The sequence below is a fragment of the Drosophila tropicalis genome, unplaced genomic scaffold (genome assembly GCF_018151085.1).
Source record: "Drosophila tropicalis isolate 14030-0801.00 unplaced genomic scaffold, ASM1815108v1 contig_401, whole genome shotgun sequence".
Taxonomy (NCBI): Eukaryota; Metazoa; Arthropoda; class Insecta; order Diptera; family Drosophilidae; genus Drosophila; species Drosophila tropicalis.
Window position 1 is genome coordinate 96,069 of NW_027172864.1, and position 21,058 is coordinate 117,126.

Here is a 21,058-nt window from a genome sequence, read left to right on the forward strand (position 1 = left end):
TTCAGGCGGACCCGGTGCCTTGTCTACTCGCTTTGCCAGTGGTGAAGTCTGAGTAGTCCGGGATAGCGTGGTCCTGGAGGACGTTGCGTCGGTCTGCTTCCCACGACTGGCACGCTCAGGTGGCACCTTCGAGCAATTGGGACATGCATCCGACGAAACTGACTCGATCGAATGTCCGCTGAACCGGGAGCTGACTTTCGCCTGCAGCTCTTTCAGCCTCTCCACCTTTTCACGAAGGGCGTTGGTGATCGCCCGCTTGCCTCCTTCTGTCTCGGGGTTGATCCTCTCCGAGATTTCCTCCAATTTGCCCATTTCCGTGAGTTCATTGCATCTTTGGAGTGTCCTCTTGCTGGCTAGCAGCCGCTCGCAATGGCAACTCGTCATAGATTGGAGGCGAATATAGCAGCAATCTGCTACGCGCAAACACGATCAACTCCTCGCCTTGCAATATCCACGGCCTGACGACCAGGTATTTCCCCCTGGTGAGCATTGGGAGCTATACCGCTCCGGCTCGGCTTCCTTTGGATAAAACAGGCAATCAGCGGGGATATGGGCCACTCGGTGTGTGGTAGAATAAAAATTATTAAATAAATAAAATAAAAAATAATTTTTGACTCCTATATTACACGCGGCGGGTTTGAACCCCTACCGTGCCGAAGGGTATCGAAGAAGTTAAATGAATTAAATTTCAAATAGAAAAATTTGAAATTTAATTTCAATTCCTCACAGCGGAGTCGAACCAGGTACTTGGAGACCCGTGTTAGAAAGAAAATAAAATTAAAATGCTCCAGATTTATTTTACATTTTTTTCGCTCCACTCAGCGGATTTGAACCAGGCACCGCCTCTGCCAGGTAGGCCACCGGGTACGTCACCAAGACTTAGGCTGTTGCGCTACTATGCTGCTAGTCTGGTGGGAGGTGATCGAGAACCCCAGCTTAAAAGTTTTGAGGTGAAAGCTCGACTCCCAAGTGATAGCCCTGGAGAGCTTTCGAGACCGACTTGGCAGGTCCGCCAACAGCTGGTTATCACACCAATTGCTTGTTTATTTTTTTACTTACAGCGTGGGTGGATGAAAAATTTGTTAAAAGGTGCGACTAGCACCCCACTAACACAGATGCGGAGCAAAAATTTGGGTGATACATAATGAAGGCACCCCGCGGCCCTCCGACCACCAAGGGACCGACAAAGCAGGAGGCCGGGAAAAAAAAATATGATTTAATTTTTTCACTTGCGATGCAGACTGACGGCCGACGGAACGTGAGTAACAACAAGAAGTGAGACTGCTACACTAACAGATTATTAAGTTGCAGGACTACGTGATTTACGATCACGGATAAGACGGAAATTACACAGAAAAAGACCGAACGCGACGAAGTGCACATCCTACTTGTTCACACTTTTTTGCGTGTCTCTTATTTGGATGTGTGTGTGTGTGTGTGTGTATGTGTTCAAGATCATGTTATTTGGATGATTGTGTAAACAATGTTTGACCTTGGGCGAAGAAATTAAATTTATTTTATATATATATATATATATATATATATATATATATATATGTCGGGGCGTAGCCTGTTTTATTTAAATCACTCATTGTCTTTTTACTGTTTTTTTTGTACTTTGCACTACTTTCACTTTTTTACTTGTATTCTGAACTGTACGGCTAGTTCCCGGGGAGGTTGTACACACACTGAGCTGTCTAGCCCGAGGCCTCCCCTTTATATAGGACCTGACCTGAAGACAGCTCTCAACATTAGTTACTAAGGTTGCTTAGATGCTCAACCAGGGTTACAACTTACACACTTGTCAATTAATTGGAACTAACTAGTAGGCTTTGACTTAACCAACACTATCCGACACGGCCATCCTGACCTTTTCACGTCCTCGTGTAATCCACAATAATGCTTTACTACAAAATTTTAGCTTCAACTTTTCCTATAGAATATTTAAATTATCTTCTGTTTCCATAATGTTATGCGTCACACGCCATGATCAAAACATTCGTTTTGTACTTGTGCTTGCATTATGACAAATTTTTCAAGTTCTTAAGTCAGCCTTTCAGGCATCTATACTGTCTCTTCTTATAGTTTTCTTTATTTCAACAGTTTTCTTTTTAACTACTTCATTACTGTCTCTTTACACAGTTTCCTTTTTTTCCTTTTCAAATTTTCCAAACTTAATTTATCGTCTATCTTACGGAGTTCCATCGTCTCTCCTAGACGGATAACCACCATCTCTCCTAGACGGATAACCATTATGACGTTGACTTGTTCTCGTGTAATTAACATTTCATAAAATAGTCAGCTCAACATTTCTTCGTGCAAACTATTAACATTTATTCTTAATTAAAACATTTGAAAACATATTTCTTTCAATTCAATTCAATAACTTCACCTATGCAGGTTAGAAAAATAAAACATGATGAGCCCAGCTTTCCAGGGGTCGTGCTCAGCAGAGTCGCATAAAGATAGAAAACATTCTCGTTTGCTGGAGCGGATCGCAGTCTTGAGGATATTCCGACGTCTCTTATACTCAAGACCCAGAGCCTCGAAGTTTGTCGACCGTCGTGCGCGCTGATAAAGTCGCCTTGCGCGAAAGCAGGATCTCCTGGCTTCGGCGATAGCGTCGTTCCACCAAAAGACTGGTTTGTGGTGTCGCGTGTATGTGCCACTCTGAGACATACTAGCCTCACAAGCCTCGGCTAGCCGTGCCATTACGGAATTTGCGGAATCTTCCGCGCACATGTTTTCGCTGAAGGTTAGATCATCCAGGTTGTGGCCGTAGAGTTGCGGGTTGAGGGTCTCCGGCTTAAAAACTTTTGGGAAGTGTTGCGTCCTTGGAAGCGGGTGCCTGCTGTCGCCGATGGTGAAGGTTATGACTTCGTGGTCACTCGCCGAGTACGTTGATCCCACGCTCCAAGTGGCTGAGGCGGCGATACTGTCGCTGGCAAATGAAAGATCTACAATAGATCCTGTGCCGGCCCTTCTGAAGGTGTTCTGGGAACCAACGTTTAGCAAAGAGATGCTTAAGTTGGCGAAAGCTTCCAACAGCAATCTACCACGATCGTCCGAACGAGAACTTTCCCATTCGACTGACCAAGCATTAAAGTCGCCACCTATAATTACTCGTTGTCGTCCTCTAACGTCATCAGCGATGCGGTCCACCGTTCTGCCAAATTGCTCCAGGGTTAAGCTAGGCGCGAGATAGCAGCTGTAAAGCCAGTAACTGCTAAACCTAGCTCTCACAAAACCATTCCCGTGTAGAATATCCTGCAGTACGCCGTCGCTACTACCACAACACCACAGTGCTGCTTTGCCGCTCGAGTCCTTGGCCCAACAGGGGCCTGTACCGATTTTGTATGGTTCGCTCAGCAGGGCTATGTCCGCTCTCAACTCCCGAACAGTTTGCTGCAGCAGGTCTTGGGCTGCGATGCAGTGGTTCAGGTTTAACTGCAGGATCTTCATGGCTGGCTGGGTCATTAAAGCTACTTTTGGGTCCTCGATACGCCTGTAGCTGGGCAAAGACGGCTGCCCGCAAGGTGGTTTCTTGGGTTTAAGTCCTGTGCAGCGCAGAGAAAGCAGTGCGGTTCCACAGCGGGACAGACGACTGCCTTGTGGCCTGCTACACCACACTTGAAGCAACAGTCTAATCTGTCCTCCTTGCTTGAGCACTTAGCGGCGATGTGGCCAGTAGCTAGGCACTTGAAACAGCGCAATGGCCACTGCTCGAGCTCTCTGATTCGGCACTTAGCCCAGCCTATCTCTACGCGACCAAGTTCGATAAGCTTCCGGGCCACAGCCTCAGGTGCGCTCAAAATTGCCGTCTGGTAGTTCCGAAAGCCTGCCCGAAGGCTTTTGACTGTTAGTGCGTTCATTTCTACCTTCGCTTGCGAGGATAGCTTCGCTAGAAGCTCGTCAGGGGTCACCGCTGCATCTAGGTTGTAGATTGCTACCGTTCTAAGCTGTGCGAGGGTGATATCGTCCTGGAGCGATTGTATAATCGTAGCCGAGTCCGTACGCCTGGTCACCATCGTTAGGACTTGGCTATACCTGAGCCCGCCGCTGGCCTCGATCAGAATTACATTGGTCTATGCCTGATTCTGGGTTTAACGATAGCGTGGTCCTGGAGGACGTTGCGTCGGTCTGCTTCCCACGACTGGTGGCTCAGGTGGCACCTTCGAGCAATTGGGACATGCATCCGACGAAACTGACTCGATCGAATGTCCGCTGAACCGGGAGCTGACTTTCGCCTGCAGCTCTTTCAGCCTCTCCACCTTTTCACGAAGGGCGTTGGTGATCGCCCGCTTGCCTCCTTCTGTCTCGGGGTTGATCCTCTCCGAGATTTCCTCCAATTTGCCCATTTCCGTGAGTTCATTGCATCTTTGGAGTGTCCTCTTGCTGGCTAGCAGCCGCTCGCAATGGCAACTCGTCATAGATTGGAGGCGAATATAGCAGCAATCTGCTACGCGCAAACACGATCAACTCCTCGCCTTGCAATATCTAAGGCCTGACGACCAGGTATTTCCCCCTGGTGAGCATTGGGAGTTATACCGCTCCGGCTCGGCTTCCTTTGGATAAAACAGGCAATCAGCGGGGATATGGGCCACTCGGTGTGCAATGGTAGAATAAAAATTATTAAATAAATAAAATAAAAAATAATTTTTGACTCCTATATTACACGCGGCGGGTTTGAACCCCTACCGTGCCGAAGGGTATCGAAGAAGTTAAATGAATTAAATTTCAAATAGAAAAATTTGAAATTTAATTTCAATTCCTCACAGCGGAGTCGAACCAGGTACTTGGAGACCCGCGTTAGAAAGAAAATAAAATAAAAATGCTCCAGATTTATTTTACATTTTTTTCGCTCCACTCAGCGGATTTGAACCAGGCACCGCCTCTGCCAGGTAGGCCACCGGGTACGTCACCAAGACTTAGGCTGTTGCGCTACTATGCTGCTAGTCTGGTGGGAGGTGATCGAGAACCCCAGCTTAAAAGTTTTGAGGTGAAAGCTCGACTCCCAAGTGATAGCCCTGGAGAGCTTTCGAGACCGACTTGGCAGGTCCGCCAACAGCTGGTTATCACACCAATTGCTTGTTTATTTTTTTTACTTACAGCGTGGGTGGATGAAAAATTTGTTAAAAGGTGCGACTAGCACCCCACTAACACAGATGCGGAGCAAAAATTTGGGTGATACAGAATGAAGGCACCCCGCGGCCCTCCGACCACCAAGGGACCGACAAAGCAGGAGGCCGGGAAAAAAAAATATGATTTAATTTTTTCACTTGCGATGCAGACTGACGGCCGACGGAACGTGAGTAACAACAAGAAGTGAGACTGCTACACTAACAGATTATTAAGTTGCAGGACTACGTGATTTACGATCACGGATAAGACGGAAATTACACAGAAAAAGACCGAACGCGACGAAGTGCACATCCTACTTGTTCACACTTTTTTGCGTGTCTCTTATTTGGATTGTGTGTGTGTGTGTGTGTGTATGTGTTCAAGATCATGTTATTTGGATGATTGTGTAAACAATGTTTGACCTTGGGGGAAGAAATTAAATTTATTTTATATATATATATATGTCGGGGCGTAGCCTGTTTTATTTAAATCACTCATTGTCTTTTTACTGTTTTTTTGTACTTTGCACTACTTTCACTTTTTTACTTGTATTCTGAACTGTACGGCTAGTTCCCGGGGAGGTTGTACACACACTGAGCTGTCTAGCCCGAGGCTCCCCTTTATATAGGACCTGACCTGAAGACAGCTCTCAACATTAGTTACTAAGGTTGCTTAGATGCTCAACCAGGGTTACAACTTACACACTTGTCAATTAATTGGAACTAACTAGTAGGCTTTGACTTAACCAACACTATCCGACACGGCCATCCTGACCTTTTCACGTCCTCGTGTAATCCACAATAATGCTTTACTACAAAATTTTAGCTTCAACTTTTCCTATAGAATATTTAAATTATCTTCTGTTTCCATAATGTTATGCGTCACACGCCATGATCAAAACATTCGTTTTGTACTTGTGCTTGCATTATGACAAATTTTTCAAGTTCTTAAGTCAGCCTTTCAGGCATCTATACTGTCTCTTCTTATAGTTTTCTTTATTTCAACAGTTTTCTTTTTAACTACTTCATTACTGTCTCTTTACACAGTTTCCTTTTTTTTCCTTTTCAAATTTTCCAAACTTAATTTATCGTCTATCTTACGGAGTTCCATCGTCTCTCCTAGACGGATAACCACCATCTCTCCTAGACGGATAACCATTATGACGTTGACTTGTTCTCGTGTAATTAACATTTCATAAAATAGTCAGCTCAACATTTCTTCGTGCAAACTATTAACATTTATTCTTAATTAAAACATTTGAAAACATATTTCTTTCAATTCAATAACTTCACCTATGCAGGTTAGAAAAATAAAACATGATGCTTGTTTTCATTACATAATATTTTGCCAAATTGTCGATTTTACATTTTCTTTAACTAAAATTCCAAATTTAATTCAAAAAGAAACAATCATCGTCTCACTTGGACGGATAACCTTCGTCTCACTTGGACGGATAACCTTCGTCTCACTTGGACGGCTCACCATCGTCTCACTTGGACGGTTCACTCTCAGCTTCTATCAGACCATCATCAATGTCCAGCTCATGGGGCACATTTCCCTCTGGAAGGTTTCTTGTGTCCTCGTGACAGTATTTATATAATCGTTTACTCGATAACGACTTTAACATATATCTGTCTCCGTCTAGGACTTTAACTACCAAAAATGGACCCTTAAATTTTGGGACTAGTTTTGTCTGGTGTCTCTCCTCGTTCTTGAGAAGGACATAGTCACCGACACTGTGTCTTACAACGGCGGCCTTGGACTTATCAAATCGATTTTTGTTGTAAAAGGCTAAAGATTTCATACTGCTACTTGCTCGAGCCCGTGTGGAGTCTAAGTCTACTTCCAATTCTGTGTCCAATGGAGGAACTAATCCAAGAGGTCGACCTTCTTTCCCTATTAACATTTCTAAGGGACTGGCCTCAGTTGCCCGATTTGTTGTGCAGTTTAAAGCTAGCTGCACCTCGCCGAGAGCATCTTGCCAGGACCTTTGGCTTAATTCGACTGCAGTTAATAGGTTTTTGAGCGTGCTCATAACGCGCTCAACTTGTCCATTAGCACGACTTGCCCCAGTCGCGATTAAATGAAGTTTTATTGTTTTTGAACAGCAAAATTCTGCAAACTGCGCGCTAGAAAAACATCTACCCTGATCAGCTATAATGCGTGTTGGTGCACCAATCAAGGAAGTTGAAGACTTTATGGCCCTGATACAGCTTTCCGTATCTATTTTGAGAGTGTGGTAAAGGTGTACGAATTTTGTGAAGCTGTCAATTTGAACAAAGATATATTCTTTTAGATCACTTTGACCACTTAATTTGCCAGTAATGTCCATATGGACAGTGTGCCAAGGGATGCTAACCTTTGGTATAGGATGTAATTCTGCTAGAATTTTGCCGGAATGTGACTTTGCTGTCCTGCAGGTTATACAATTGTCAACAAATTTACGGACATATTTGTTCATTTTCTCAAACCAGTAAAATTGGTAAACTTTGTCAAGTGTTTTTTTCCAACGAAGGTGCATGATTGACTCATGTACCTGGTTAACTACTGACCATTTAAAATTTCGCGGCACAACTGGCAAGCATCGTGTCTTACCATTTTTTAAAAAGTCGACATGTGCCATACGTTTTCCTTCTCTGTACTGTATGTCAAACTTAAAAGATTGTAGATAAGACCACCAGCGATGAACTCTAGGAGTTAAGTCTATTTTGGTTCGCTATGCTTTTAACGAGTTACAATCTGTATAAACCACAAATTCTCTGCCGAGCAAGTAGTGACGGAAATGTTTAACGGATGCAAATACTGCCAGAGTTTCAAGCTCATAAGAGTGGTACCGAGACTCGGCTGGCGAAGTTGTTTTACTAAAATATTCTACAAAGTGAAGCTTATTGTTAATTCGATGTAAAAGCATGGCACCAAATCCGATTGAGCTAGCGTTGGTGTGTAATTCTATATGGTATTGCGGGTCGAATATTACCAGAACTGGTTCGTTTGTAAGAATAGTCACAATTTTCTTGCGAATGCTTTCCAACTCAGTAGTCCACGCAAAACTTTCCCTTCCTGATGTTAGGGAATACAACGGCTTTATGACTTGAGAGAATCCGGGAATCTGCGAAAATAAGATGCAAGTCCACTAAACTGTCGTACACAATAAACCGTCTGTGGCGGTGGCAACGATGTTAAGGCAACAATCTTTCGCAAGTTTCCCCTGCTCTTACTTCATATCCCAGATATTGAACGACTGTTTTTAAGAAACTACATTTGTTAACATTAAAAATGAATCCAGCATCTGTGAGAATGTCTAGTACTATTTTTAACCTTTTCAATCCTAATTCGACTGTGGGTGACACGATCATGATATCGTCCATGTAAACAATCACGTATGAATAGGCCAAGTCACCCAAGGCACGCATGACTGCCCGTTGGAAAACGGATGGCGCATTTTTGAGCCCGAACGGCATGGCCAGGAACTCATATTGACCATCCGGGGTCACAAATGCAGTGTATTCTATTGAAACGGGGTGGAGAGGAATTTGGTGGAAACCACTCGCCATATCAAGACACGTGAAGAAATTGGCGCCACGTAGCCTAGCGATCTGGTCGCTAATGAGCGGCAAAGGGTACCTGTCTGCGATTGTGTTTGAGTTTAACTCTCTGTAGTTTTGGTTGGATCAATCAAGCGAATTTTCATTTCCCCTGTCGTGACTCGTGTGGATGGTGCCCCTTTTACAAATGCAGTCGAGTAATTCTCAAGCATTTTTATTAGTTTGTCTTTATCAGCCTCGCACAATTCGGTATCAAGATTTGTAAGGTCAACTGGTTCCCTATCTATTGAGCAAATGTTTACAGCTTTGGCTTTTACTACGTTAAACTTGTTTTGTGATACAGTGACATTAAATCCTTGTTTAAGAATTTCGCGGCCAATAACAATGTCGCTTTTCAAATGATTATCTTGCACTACATGGAACAATATTTGAAGTGCGTTCTCATTTAAGGTGACCTGGCTTAATATTTGTAAGGTGCTATATATGCCAGCATCGCCTATACCTTTTAGTATGATAGTGCTGTTAAAACGTTTACCAGCTAGCTTATTATTTTCTTATTTATTTTCTCTTTAATGAGTGAACAGTCTGCGCCAGAATCAAAAGAAATTGGGTAAATCTCACCGAGCTGCATCATCACTCCAGTTGGCTCTGGTACAAAGCACTGGTTCACAGTCTTCCGTTGGAATGCTCCCTGTGTACTTGTTGATTCCTTTTTCGAGCATTGATTTGCGAAGTGTCCAGGCTGGCCGCACTTGAAGCAAGTAACAGTTGGCTTGTCTTGCTGAGATGTCGCGTCGCCCTTTTGTCGCATTTTATCTCTGCACTCCTCAATTTTATGTCCTGGTTTGCCACAGAAATGGCACACCATTGTCAGTATTCTCCTCTTCTTGGCGTCAGGTCCAGGTCCGGAGTCGTCATCACGGTCGGCATTACGATGTTTTTTAAGGTGAATGCGCCTAGTTCGGATTGCAAGTCACTTCTAGTTTTAACTTTTGACGTGAACACAATCCGTTCCAAGCGGTTATCCACATTGGCTAAATGCGCGAGCACAATTGACACAGCAATTTCTTCGATGTTTTTGTTTTTCCAATTGGAAGTTAGAGTGGTCACCAAACGGCTAGCATAAACCGCAAGACATTCGCCGATAGTTGGCCAACTGTTTAGTAGATTTAGAAACATTGCCGACGACGTTTCACTATTTTCGTAGCGGCGGAGGAATAATTCCATAAATTCAGTCCACTTAATGCCGGGATATGCAATTTGAGTTAGCCACTGTGAGGCACTGCCCACCATAGCTTCGCTTAGTGCCATGATGAGTCTGCTTCCTTCTAGGGGATGTTCCGTTAATATAATGTCAGCTGTGATGCACCACTTTGAGGCATCTGCACCTGCAGTGTCAGAGAAAATTTTTGGCAAAGTGACGCCACGAGTTTGCTGTTGCTCGCGTGTAGACGCTTGCATGGTTCTTGCAAGCTCCAGCAGATTCTGGTTCTGCATTTGTAAAATTATGCGTCACTGATCCTCTGAGAATGCAGGAGGTGGTGCTGATCCCACTTCTGATGTCGGGGCGTAGCCTGTTTTATTTAAATCACTCATTGTCTTTTTACTGTTTTTTTTGTACTTTGCACTACTTTCACTTTTTTACTTGTATTCTGAACTGAACGGCTAGTTCCCGGGGAGGTTGTACACACACTGAGCTCTCTAGCCCGAGGCTTCCCTTTATATAGGACCTGACCTGACGACAGCTCTCAACATTAGTTACTAAGGTTGCTTATATGCTCAACCAGGGTTACAACTTACACACTTGTCAATTAATTGGAACTAACTAGTAGGCTTTGACTTAACCAACGCTATCCGACATATATATATATATTTTATTTTAATTTTTTGGGTTCAAGGTCAGGTTATTTGGGTGACTGTGTGAAATTATTTATCATCAAACATTTCATATATATATATGTATTGTTCACACTTTTTGCCACGCCCCTTACGCCCCCTGGAATCACACAAAACTGTTTTTCTTAAAAATTATTATAGCTAGAGACATCGAATTTGGTTTATATGCTCGTTTAGTTAGCGCGCAGAAACTAATTGTTTAAACTTTTTCCCACGCCCCCTTCCGCCCCCGGAATTTACATAAAACTGATTTCCTTAAAAACTATGAAAGCTACCGACATTAAATTTGGTATGTAGACTAGCTTAATAGACGCGCAGATATTGGCTATTTAAACATTTTGCCACGCCCACTTGCGCCCCGCCCCCAAACATTTGGTTTTCGAAATTTGAAATATTTGTTTCACCTGGTGTATGGTATACCCAAGTCGACGAGTCGACTTACTTGCTTCATTTTATTTTAATTTTTTTATAAAAAAGTTAGCGCGTGCGGGTGTGCTGTGATAAGGAGTGGAGAGTGTGCTGCGAGCGTGGGTGGGGTATGCTGTGATAAGGAGTGTTTTGCAAGCGAGTGTTGGGCTAGGGGAAAAATAATAATTATGTTGTGACAGAAGTGTGTTTTATATTAAGAAATAATAGCTAATAACAAGTTCAAGAAATCGGTCAATTAGGATATATTTTTAAAAAATGCTTTCTTCTAACATTAATAAAATCAATCAATTTTTATTTGAAATTGATGGAGTCATTTTTCTAAAGGATTGTGAAGCATTGACTGATATTCAAGATTATTTACTGGATCGTAATAGTCATTTCAACTATTGCAGCTGTCTCTATAAAGATAACATAGAAAATCCAAATACTTGTGCATGCTACTTGGTGCTTTACTTCGATTACGAATGTTAATGAAATGAAATTTTAATATTCTCCATAAACATTCATGTAATACACATAGCTGAAAATTACATTTTGAGGCTGAAATAAAGAAAACCCCAACTCAATTAAGGAAATCACATTTTTCTATTTAATTCTTTTTATTTATTGTGAGCTGGAATAAAGAAAACCCAAACCCCAATGAAGATAATCAAATTTTCATTTCCAATTCTTTTTTATTTATGCATGCATATATTTACATAGTTCGTGGAATTATATTTATATAGTTTTGATTATTATGACTAATTTTAACAATGGAGAAGCGTTGGCTAGTCCATTGATTAATGAATGATTCACTAATCATAGAACTGTATTTTTTGTTAAGTACAAAGACAAGGCAGTCTCACAGCGAGGGATTCTCCATACCTTGTTTGCGCTCGCCACCCTCTTAGGATGGGTATGACATTAGCCTGCATCTTAGATATGGTTAACAAAGGAGCCCCCCCATACCGCGAGTTTTTTGACATCTCATCAAATTGATTTGCAAGCATCATATCATCCTGACCTGAAGCATTTTCTGGATTTATTTCATGCTCCTGATGTTGTTGTTGTTGTTGCTGATGTTGTTGTTGTTGCTGATGTTGTTGTTCTTGCTGTTGTTGCTGCTGATGTTGTTCTTGATGTTGCTGCTGCTGTTGCTGATGCAATTGCTGCATGTTGGTCGCATCAGCTGCTTCAAGGATCGACATGTCCAAACGTTGCCGGGACCTGCGGTTTTGCTTCGATTGCTGTTGTTACGGCTGCTGGTCTTTAGCTCCCATATCTCCTTCCATTTTATTGCTGCTACTGCTTACTTGTGTTTAAACAAAAGTTTAGAAGTTGACTAATTTAGCTCCTACTAAATCCAACGTGCGCTCAAAATTGCCGTCTGGTAGTTCCGAAGACCTGCTCGAAGGCTTTTGACTGTTAGCGCGTTCATTTCTACCTTCGCTTGCGAGGATAGCTTCGCTAGAAGCTCCTCAGGGGTCACCGCTGCATCTAGGTTGTAGATTGTTACCGTTCTAAGCTGTGCGAGGGCCTTCACACCGGCTGTTGCGCCCAGTACTTGGGTGATACCGTCCTTGCGATTGTATACTTGTAGCCGAGTCCTTGCGAAGCTCCAGTAGCAGCGCGTCTTTGGCTGTGCGACGTACTCTGGAGACATGCTCACGGACGTGGAGTAGTTTACCATCCGTACGCCTGGTCACCATCGTTAGGACTTGGCTACAACTGAGCCCGCCGCTGGCCTCGATCAGAATTGCATCCGGTCTATGCCTGATTCTGGGTTTAACCTGCTGCAAGGAGGCTCCACGTCGAGGCTTTGATGGGCCGGCTGTTTTCCAGCCTTGGTTGTCCTCGGTTGTCCCGATGTCCGCTGTTGTGTGATGCGGTTTGTCGCCTTGAGGAGTAGGTTTTTTTAGGACGCTGCTTGGGTGCGTGAGCACTCGGCTGACGCAGTTGCTTTCCAGCCGGTTCAGACGGACCCGGTGCCTTGTCTATTCGCTTTGCCAGTGGTGAAGTCTGAGTAGTCCGGGATAGCGTGGTCCTGGAGGACATTGCGTCGGTCTGCTGCCCACGACTGGCACGCTCAGGTGGCACCTTCGAGCAATTGGGACATGCATCCGACGAAACTGACTCGATCGAATGTCCGCTGAACCGGGAGCTGACTTCCGACTGCAGCTCTTTCAGCCTCTCCACCTTTTCACGAAGGGCGTTGGTGATGGCCCGCTTGCCTCCTTCCGTCTCGGGCTTGATCCTCTCCGAGATTTCCTCCAATAGTATGCCCATTTCCGTGAGTTCATTGCATCTTTGGAGTGTCTTCTTGCTGGCTAGCAGCCGCTCGCAATGGCAACTCGTCATAGATTGGAGGCGAATATAGCAGCAATCTGCTACGCCCAAACACGATCAGCTCCTCGCCTTGCATTATCTAAGGCCTGACGACCAGGTATTTCCCCCTGGTGAGCGTTGGGAGTTATACCGCTCCGGCTCGGCTTCCTTTGGATAAAACAGGCAATCAGCGGGGATATGGGCCACTCGGTGTGCAATGGTAGAATAAAATTTTTTTTTTTTAACTTTTAATATATATTTGTTGAATCTACTCTTAAATTAGAGCCTAACAACAAGTTTGAGATATTTTTCTTAATCTAGTACTTACCGAATCACTTGTTATTGGGTTTTTGTCATTTCTTTTAAGACGAGTTCTATTATTAGTTCGCGTAAGGGAATTGGCCAGAACATTTGGGTGTGCATCCAGTTTCGCAGAATACTTTAGTTGTTGACTACCTATTTCAGATTTTACGCTAGGTATATTTAGATCATTTTGAATGTTGTCGTTCCGTATATACCACGGGGCCCCCGTGATTGATCTTAAAATTTTCGACTGCGCTCTTTGTATAATATCGACATTGCTGGTACTTGCCTTCCCCCATAGTACGGCTCCGTAAGTCCAGATGGGTTTCAGTACGGAGTTGTATAGGAGGACTTTATATTCCAGACGTAGAGGGGACCGAGCATTGATGATCCAATGTAGGCTACTCGCTTTCAGTTTAAGCTGTGACTTTTTTGCTTCGATGTGCTTGCGCCAAGTTAGTCTTCTGTCTAGGTGGATGCCAAGGTAAGTGACATCCACGGCTTGAGGAACTGGTACGTTGTTTAGCATTAGAACTGGACAGTTTCTTCTGTTAAGCGTAAATATAACATGTTTGCATTTCTGCTCGTTGACCCGGATACGCCAGGTTGCTATTGCCATTCCTCTACCACCTTGAGGTGTTCCTCTAATTTTGCAGAGGCTTGTATTGGGCATTTGGATCTGCTGAGTATTGCCGTGTCATCAAAAAGTGGACGTTGTAAGTTTTAAACTCGTTGGTAAGTCTGCAGTGTACAGTAGGTAGAGCAATGGGCCGAGTACACTGCCTTGCGGTACACCAGCTTTGATTTCAAAATCAGCCGAGACGGAGCCTTTACATCTTACAGCGAATTGCCTATTGTAAAGGTAAGATTCCATGAGTTTGTGGGTGTACTGTGGCAGTTTTTGCCGGATTTTGAACATCAGACCCTCCAGCCAAACTCTATCGAAAGCCTGGGCAACGTCGAGAAAGACAGCCGCACAGTATTCTTTTAGTTCGAATGCTGTTCGTATTTCGGATGTTATGCGATTGACTTGTTCAATTGTACCATGTTTTCCGCGAAAGCCGAACTGGTGTGAAGGGACTGTGTTCTCCGATGCCAGAAATGAGTTTAGTCGGATCTGCAGGATCTTTTCAAAAAGCTTCGAAAGACATGGCAGAAAACTAATTGGCCTATAGGATGATGGCTGGGTTTTGTCCTTTCCCACTTTAGGAATCATGATGATAGTGGACCTTTTCCATGTTCTCCGTCCGATTGGAGTTCCGAGTACTCACTATCCGTTAGTGTGCTCGAAGGGGGAAGTACAGATGAGTTTGATGTTGGATTTGTCTGGAAAACCATGTGTGGAAAAAACGGATGCCCTCTCTTCGTCACTGCGGGCCCATCCACCGGTTGGACTCCTTATCGGTGAAATTGTCTCTGTAGGAGCGCTTAAAGTTGGGTGGGCTTTCCACAGAGGATGTTTGGTGCTGGTTGGGCTGAGCTTTTCTATGTATTTTCTTTGAGCCCAGCTTTTCTCTTGTCTAGCATTCCAAAGACGTAGGGAAGCCATTATTTATTCTCGATAAGCTTCTGGATAAGCAGGTTTTGATTCCGCATCAGTTCGTGCATACAGTTTTGCATGAACGTCATAAAAGTGGTCATGTTTTGATTGAGTGAGATCAATAGGGATTGGATAGCTCCGGTGCGCTAGGTTGCGGATTCTGTAGATAGTGGAGTGACGGGGTCTCTTTTGCGGGCTCCGTCCGTCCAGTTCGGAGCACACTAGCGAAGGATACACTAGGACTGGTTGTAGCAGGCATGTTAGATGATCTAACAGCCTTGGCGAAGAATACCTCCGGTGTAGTTTTAGAGGCTTTGACGGTGACTTTTGGTCCAGCTGGGGGTTTGCGCCCGTTTAGGTGAGATTTAAGTTCCTTAAAGACAGGACATCCTCTGTAGTTGGCCGTGTGGTTCCCTCCACAGTTACTGCATAGTCTTAGTGCGACATTGTTTCTGTCCTTGGTGCAAATGCCATCTTTATGATGTTCGCCACAGCCAACACACACTGACCTGAGATTGCAGTTGTTAGAGGTGTGGTTGTATTCCTGGCAGTTTTTACACTGCGGTGGTTGGTGTCTCTTATGGGGCTCCTCTACGGTGATTCTTCTGTGCAATAGGAGCTGTAGGTTGTAGATTGGGTGCACTTCATTTGGCTTCGACCGCTTTGCATCTGGTTGGAGCTCGATTTTAAAGAGCGGCTGTGCGACTTTGTTCCTGATGATGATGTTGACAACGGACTTGACCGCAAACCCTTTTTCGACCAACGCGTCTGCTATTTCTTGAGTAGGGACCGATGGCTCAATCCCCTTCAACACAACCTGGAGCCCTTTACTGCTTTTTAGTTGGTAGGTATAGAAGTTGATGTTAGCATTACGGAGGTACTTTTCGATGATGCGGAAATTGTCCTCTGTTTGGGTTTGACATTTAATTTCTTTAATGTTACCCCTATTGAGAGGGGTTACAACAAAGTTATTTGCCCCTACTGTTTCTACTAGCTTCGAAATCAGGGCGCTGAAGTTGGCTCCACGGATGTATAAAGGGGGTGGTCTAGCCGATTTAACTTTATCTACAGCGCCGGCTTGATCATCTTGCTGATCGGCAAGATTTTTAAAACGATTCCCGCTAAGCGGTGCTACTTGTTCATTTGGTTTGGTTATATTCGGCGTATTGCCACTTTTTTTTCTTTTTCGGGCTTAGCTTCCGCTTAGTTATTTTAATATATCTATCCATTTCAGTTTGGACAGAAGTCGTTGGGTTTACTATTGTGGCTGACTCAGGGCGACTTGTCGTTGACGGCTTGAGGCAGGTCAATACTTCGGCAGACGTTGCAGTAGTTGCTGTCAACGAGCTGACGGTGCTGGTCGGTGCAATCGGTGACCCAGTTATGGTTATTGATGGAGAAGCACACTGCTCTCTCCACGGTAAGTTGCTTTTGATTGCTGAGTGGCTGGCACTTTCGGTGTTATTGCTTACGTTAGCATTCAGTGGGGTCGGCGACACCACCGAAAAACACGCGTTGTTGCGTTGGACCGAGAGTCGACGCTTCCGTTGTTGTTGTAGAATTAGTTCTTGTAGCTGTTGCTGTTGGGGATCGAGAGAGCTTGGGCCCGAATTGGTGGACATGGCTTTTGTAAAAATTACGCACTTTGTTGTTGCAACTTAGTATTTATTGCTATTAGAGCAATCTAAAAAAAAAATTTAAGACAAAAATTATTTCCGCCCAAAATTAACTTAAAAGATTCAACATTAGGGTATGGCCAAGACATTTAATTTCATGGCTAAAGGCTAAGTAGGGATCACCAGCAAAGGGCAACCAAAACGGAAAGCAAGCCAAGCTGCTATAAGCACTCTTAAAAAAGCTTTTATGTATTAAACAAGTATGAGCGGGGAAGCCTCACCATAAGCCATATACTCATTTTGTACCATACACCCATAGGGTGAAATGGTATATTAAAGTCGCAAAAATGTATGTAACAGGCAGAAGGAAGCTTCTCCGACCCTATAAAGTATATATATTCTTGATCAGAATCAACAGCCAAGTCGATCTTGTCTGTCCGTCCGTTCGTCTGTCTGTATGAACCAGCAGATCTCGGAGGCTATAAGAACTAGAGCCACCAATTTGGTATGTATGCTCGTGTAGTATGTATTAGAAAGTTAATTGGAATTTTTGCCACGCTCTCTTACGCCTCCAGAATTAACATAAAGCTGTTTTTCTTAAAAAGTATAACAGCTAGAGATATCAAATTTGGTTTATATACTCGTTTGTTTAGCGCGCAGAAACTAAATGTTCAACCATTTATCCACGCCCCCTGCCGCCCACGAAATTAACATAAAACTGATTTTCTCAAAAACTGTGACAGCTACCGACATTAAATTTGGTATGTAAACTAGACGCGCAGATATTGGCTATTTTAAAATTTTGCCACACCCACTTCCACCCCCGCAAATTAAACAAAACTGATTTTAGCAACAACAAAGCTAAAGTCACCAAATTTAATATGTACGCTGGCTTAGTATGCGCGCAGAGTATATATATTTTCATATTTTTCCACGCCCACTTCCGCCTCCATAATTTAGAAAAAAATGATTTCGTCCTGTAGTATTTTGACTATCGCAGATTTGTTTAACTTGGTGTATGGTATACCCAAGACGGCGAGTCGACTTACTTACTTCATTTTTATTGCTAACACGGCCAAACTCTCTTTCTCTGTAACTGAGTAGTTTCTTTGTGCTTGATTCAGTTTTTTTGAAATAAACGCAAAGGATATATCGTCCTTTTGCTCTGTTAAATGGGTTCGCACAGCGCCAACTCCCGTATGACTGGCGTCACAGTTTATGGAAAAAGGTTTTCTGAAATCTGGGTTATGCAAAACTGGTGCCTGGCTTAAACGCGTTTTCAAGTCCTCAAATGCTGACTGAGCCTCTTGTTTCACGGATTTCGGGGTGGGGAAATCGACTATGGCGGATATATTATCTTGGTATGTAGTTCCTTCACCAACAATATGCCCTAGATACAAAATGGCTTTTCTCGAAGTTTTTAGTTAACCCTTCATCGGATATACATTTGCGCCGCGTTACATAATCCAAAAATCTACCCGCTACCGAAAAGGCTGTCTTATCCCGTGAATCAATCTCTAAAGGAATTTGCCAATACGCGTCATTCATTTCGAGACTTGTAATACACTCGGCCTTGGGTAATCTACTAAGCATACTGTCTATGATTGGCATTGGGTAAGCATCCCTAACTTTAACGGCATTCACCCGTCTACTATCTATGCATAACCTAGGTTTTCCTGGCTTACTCACCAACACAACGGGTGGAGACCTAGCACTTTGAGATTCCTCAATAACTCCCAATTTTAACATACGATCTAACTCTTGATATATCAACTGTTCTTTTGCCGGTGACATAGGATAGTGGCGCTGCTTGATTGGTGCTGCACCAGCAACATCTATTGAATTGAAAATACTATGCCTAAGCAAAGATCCTGGGTTATCCCAGAGACTATATAAAATTTTAACATATTATTATTTCCTCTAAAATTAACTTTATTACTTATCTTACCTACTATTCCATCTGCAGGACTTACTTTATTTGACATTGGCGCAATATTCTGTTTTACAGCCAGTAATTCTTCGGCAGAACTGCCACCGACGCAACTCATTTTAGCCCCAGTATCCACGAGACCACTTATTAATAACCCGAACATCTTTATCTCCGCATAAGGACGGATATCAGAAACATTGCCGACTATTAGCTTTTGGTCTTCTTTGACACCTTTATTAAAAACCTTCCTTCCCTCTCTTGAACGAGTCTTTGACCAATAAATTCCTTATCTATGCGACTCTACTGCTTCCGTTTCTGAATATCTAGATATTTCTTGCGATTTCTCTGAAATAATTTTCTAACTCTTGTGTTTCCTCTAATCTGTATTGATGGCCGTCGAGAACATCTGTCTGCGTGCACTTCTACGAAGTGCGCGACCTTCTATGTTTTTTGAATGATCAAATGGTTACAAGATGGCTTATACGTATTTGGCTTCCCACAGCCATAGTAAAACACTCGCCGTTCTGCTACACACTCTTGATAGGGATGACCCGCCGTATGACAGTTCCAACAAATTAATAAATTAACAATTGCTAACACACCGCGACAGAACTACGAAATTACCTTCTAAAGCCTGGTGAGTTATTGCTTCCGTCCTATAAATAAACTTGTCCACTGATATACCGGACTTGCCATTAAACCTCAACTTCCAACTACTTATAATCTGACTTATTCTGTCTGGTCTAAGCTCCAAAATACTGTTACCATTACTTGCCTGCTCACTAGCTGCTGTTGCTGATACTTGGCTACGTGCATTCGCTGCTTGTTGTATACTCTCCTAAGCGTTCACTTGGTGTGTCGCTACTACTGAGTACAATCTCTGGAATCCATTCTTTAACGATTGTGTCAACAATTCCGTTTGTCTAACTGCTTGACTTTCCAGTTGCTCATTTTGACGAGATGCAGCAGTCGCCATAGCATTCGCTAATCTTGCTAAATTAACGCTATTCCTAACAGATTCTGATGGCTCTATACCCTCATATAACCTTCTTTCCTGACTCAAATCTCTCTGTGCCCTTTCTGTCAGCAAGCCCTGGTCTGCATTCTTGCCTGATGACTGGTCTTATTATGTGCTTCAGCTCCTTCTCCTTCAATAATTTCCATAAATTTCCTTACTACCGATGCGTATGTTGAAACACGCTATGTGAAAATGATGACCACAAGTAGTGCTCCGTAGCTGCGCCCTATATGGTATTGGTTTATCTTAGAAAAGGCAAAGGGTATCGTCGTCCCATTCACTTCACTGCTGTGCCTTACCGGCATTTCTTACAACAAAACGTTTTCTTATTGGTTAACTAATATATTGAGGACTTTCCTCTTAACATTAGGCTTTTGACTACAGATCTGGGTGATTCCTAATAAAACTATTTCCACTAAATTGATTGATTAACAAAGCTATACTTAGTATAAACTGATGTCGCAATATGAAGACAATTCGAATAACTTTCATAAAACAAATAAGGGAAATCATGCCATGTGTTTCAAAATAAAAATGTTTGAGCAGCTGCTAAAATAACGATAAAAAGATGCTATATATACAATTTATCTAATTACTTAAAGCAATAAACATTTTGTACCTAATTTGTAGGGAAAAAAAAAAAAATCAATAGTTTTAAGAAGTATTAACCGCTTGGAGGCTATAGTCTTTTGACCATTGTTAAACCTTATCCGAAATGAAAAGAAAATATATTTTTGACTATAAAGCCAAAATATAAAATTACACAGCGATCCCTTTGCCAAGCCGATCCTAAATTGCTTCGAATGATTCCCTCCTCATAAACGCCTCAGATCAAATTCATCTTAAAAACTTTAATAAATGTAACAAAATAATAGAGCATTTCAAATTTAGATATATAAAAAACGATATAAATAGATGTATGTATGTAAATGTATATATAACAAGTATTTAAAATTCAGTTGTTAGGAAAACATATTTACAAATGACTCAGAATTTCAAGATTTAAAGATTAGCATTAACACAAAATTATTGGGCTAAAAAAAAAAATTTTAAACAAAAATTATTTCCGCCCAAAATTAACTTAAAAGATTCAACATTAGGGCATGGCCAAGACATTGAATTTCATGGCTAAGGCTAAGTAGGGATCACCAGCAAAGGGCAACCAAAACGGAAAGCAAGCCAAGCCGCTATAAGCACTCTAAAAAAAGCTTTTATGTATTAAACAAGTATGAGCGGGGAAGCCTCACCATAAGCCATATACTCATTTTGTACCATACACCCATAGGGTGAAATGGTATATTAAAGTCGCAAAAATGTATGTAACAGGCAGAAGGAAGCTTCTCCGACCCTATAAAG

General features: G+C 42.8%; 1 protein-coding gene across 1 annotated transcript; it reads right to left on the reverse strand.

Annotated features, from left to right (window-relative positions):
- Positions 1-2,388: 2,388 nt before the first annotated feature.
- On the reverse strand, positions 2,389-4,028 carry LOC137573469 (uncharacterized). The gene is made up of 2 exons (XM_068285401.1): positions 3,626-4,028; positions 2,389-3,557 (listed from the first exon to the last, which is right to left on the reverse strand). The coding sequence occupies exons 1-2, from the start codon at positions 4,026-4,028 to the stop codon at positions 2,389-2,391; spliced, it is 1,572 nt and encodes a 523-aa protein (XP_068141502.1).
- Between the last annotated feature and the right edge of the window lie 17,030 nt (positions 4,029-21,058).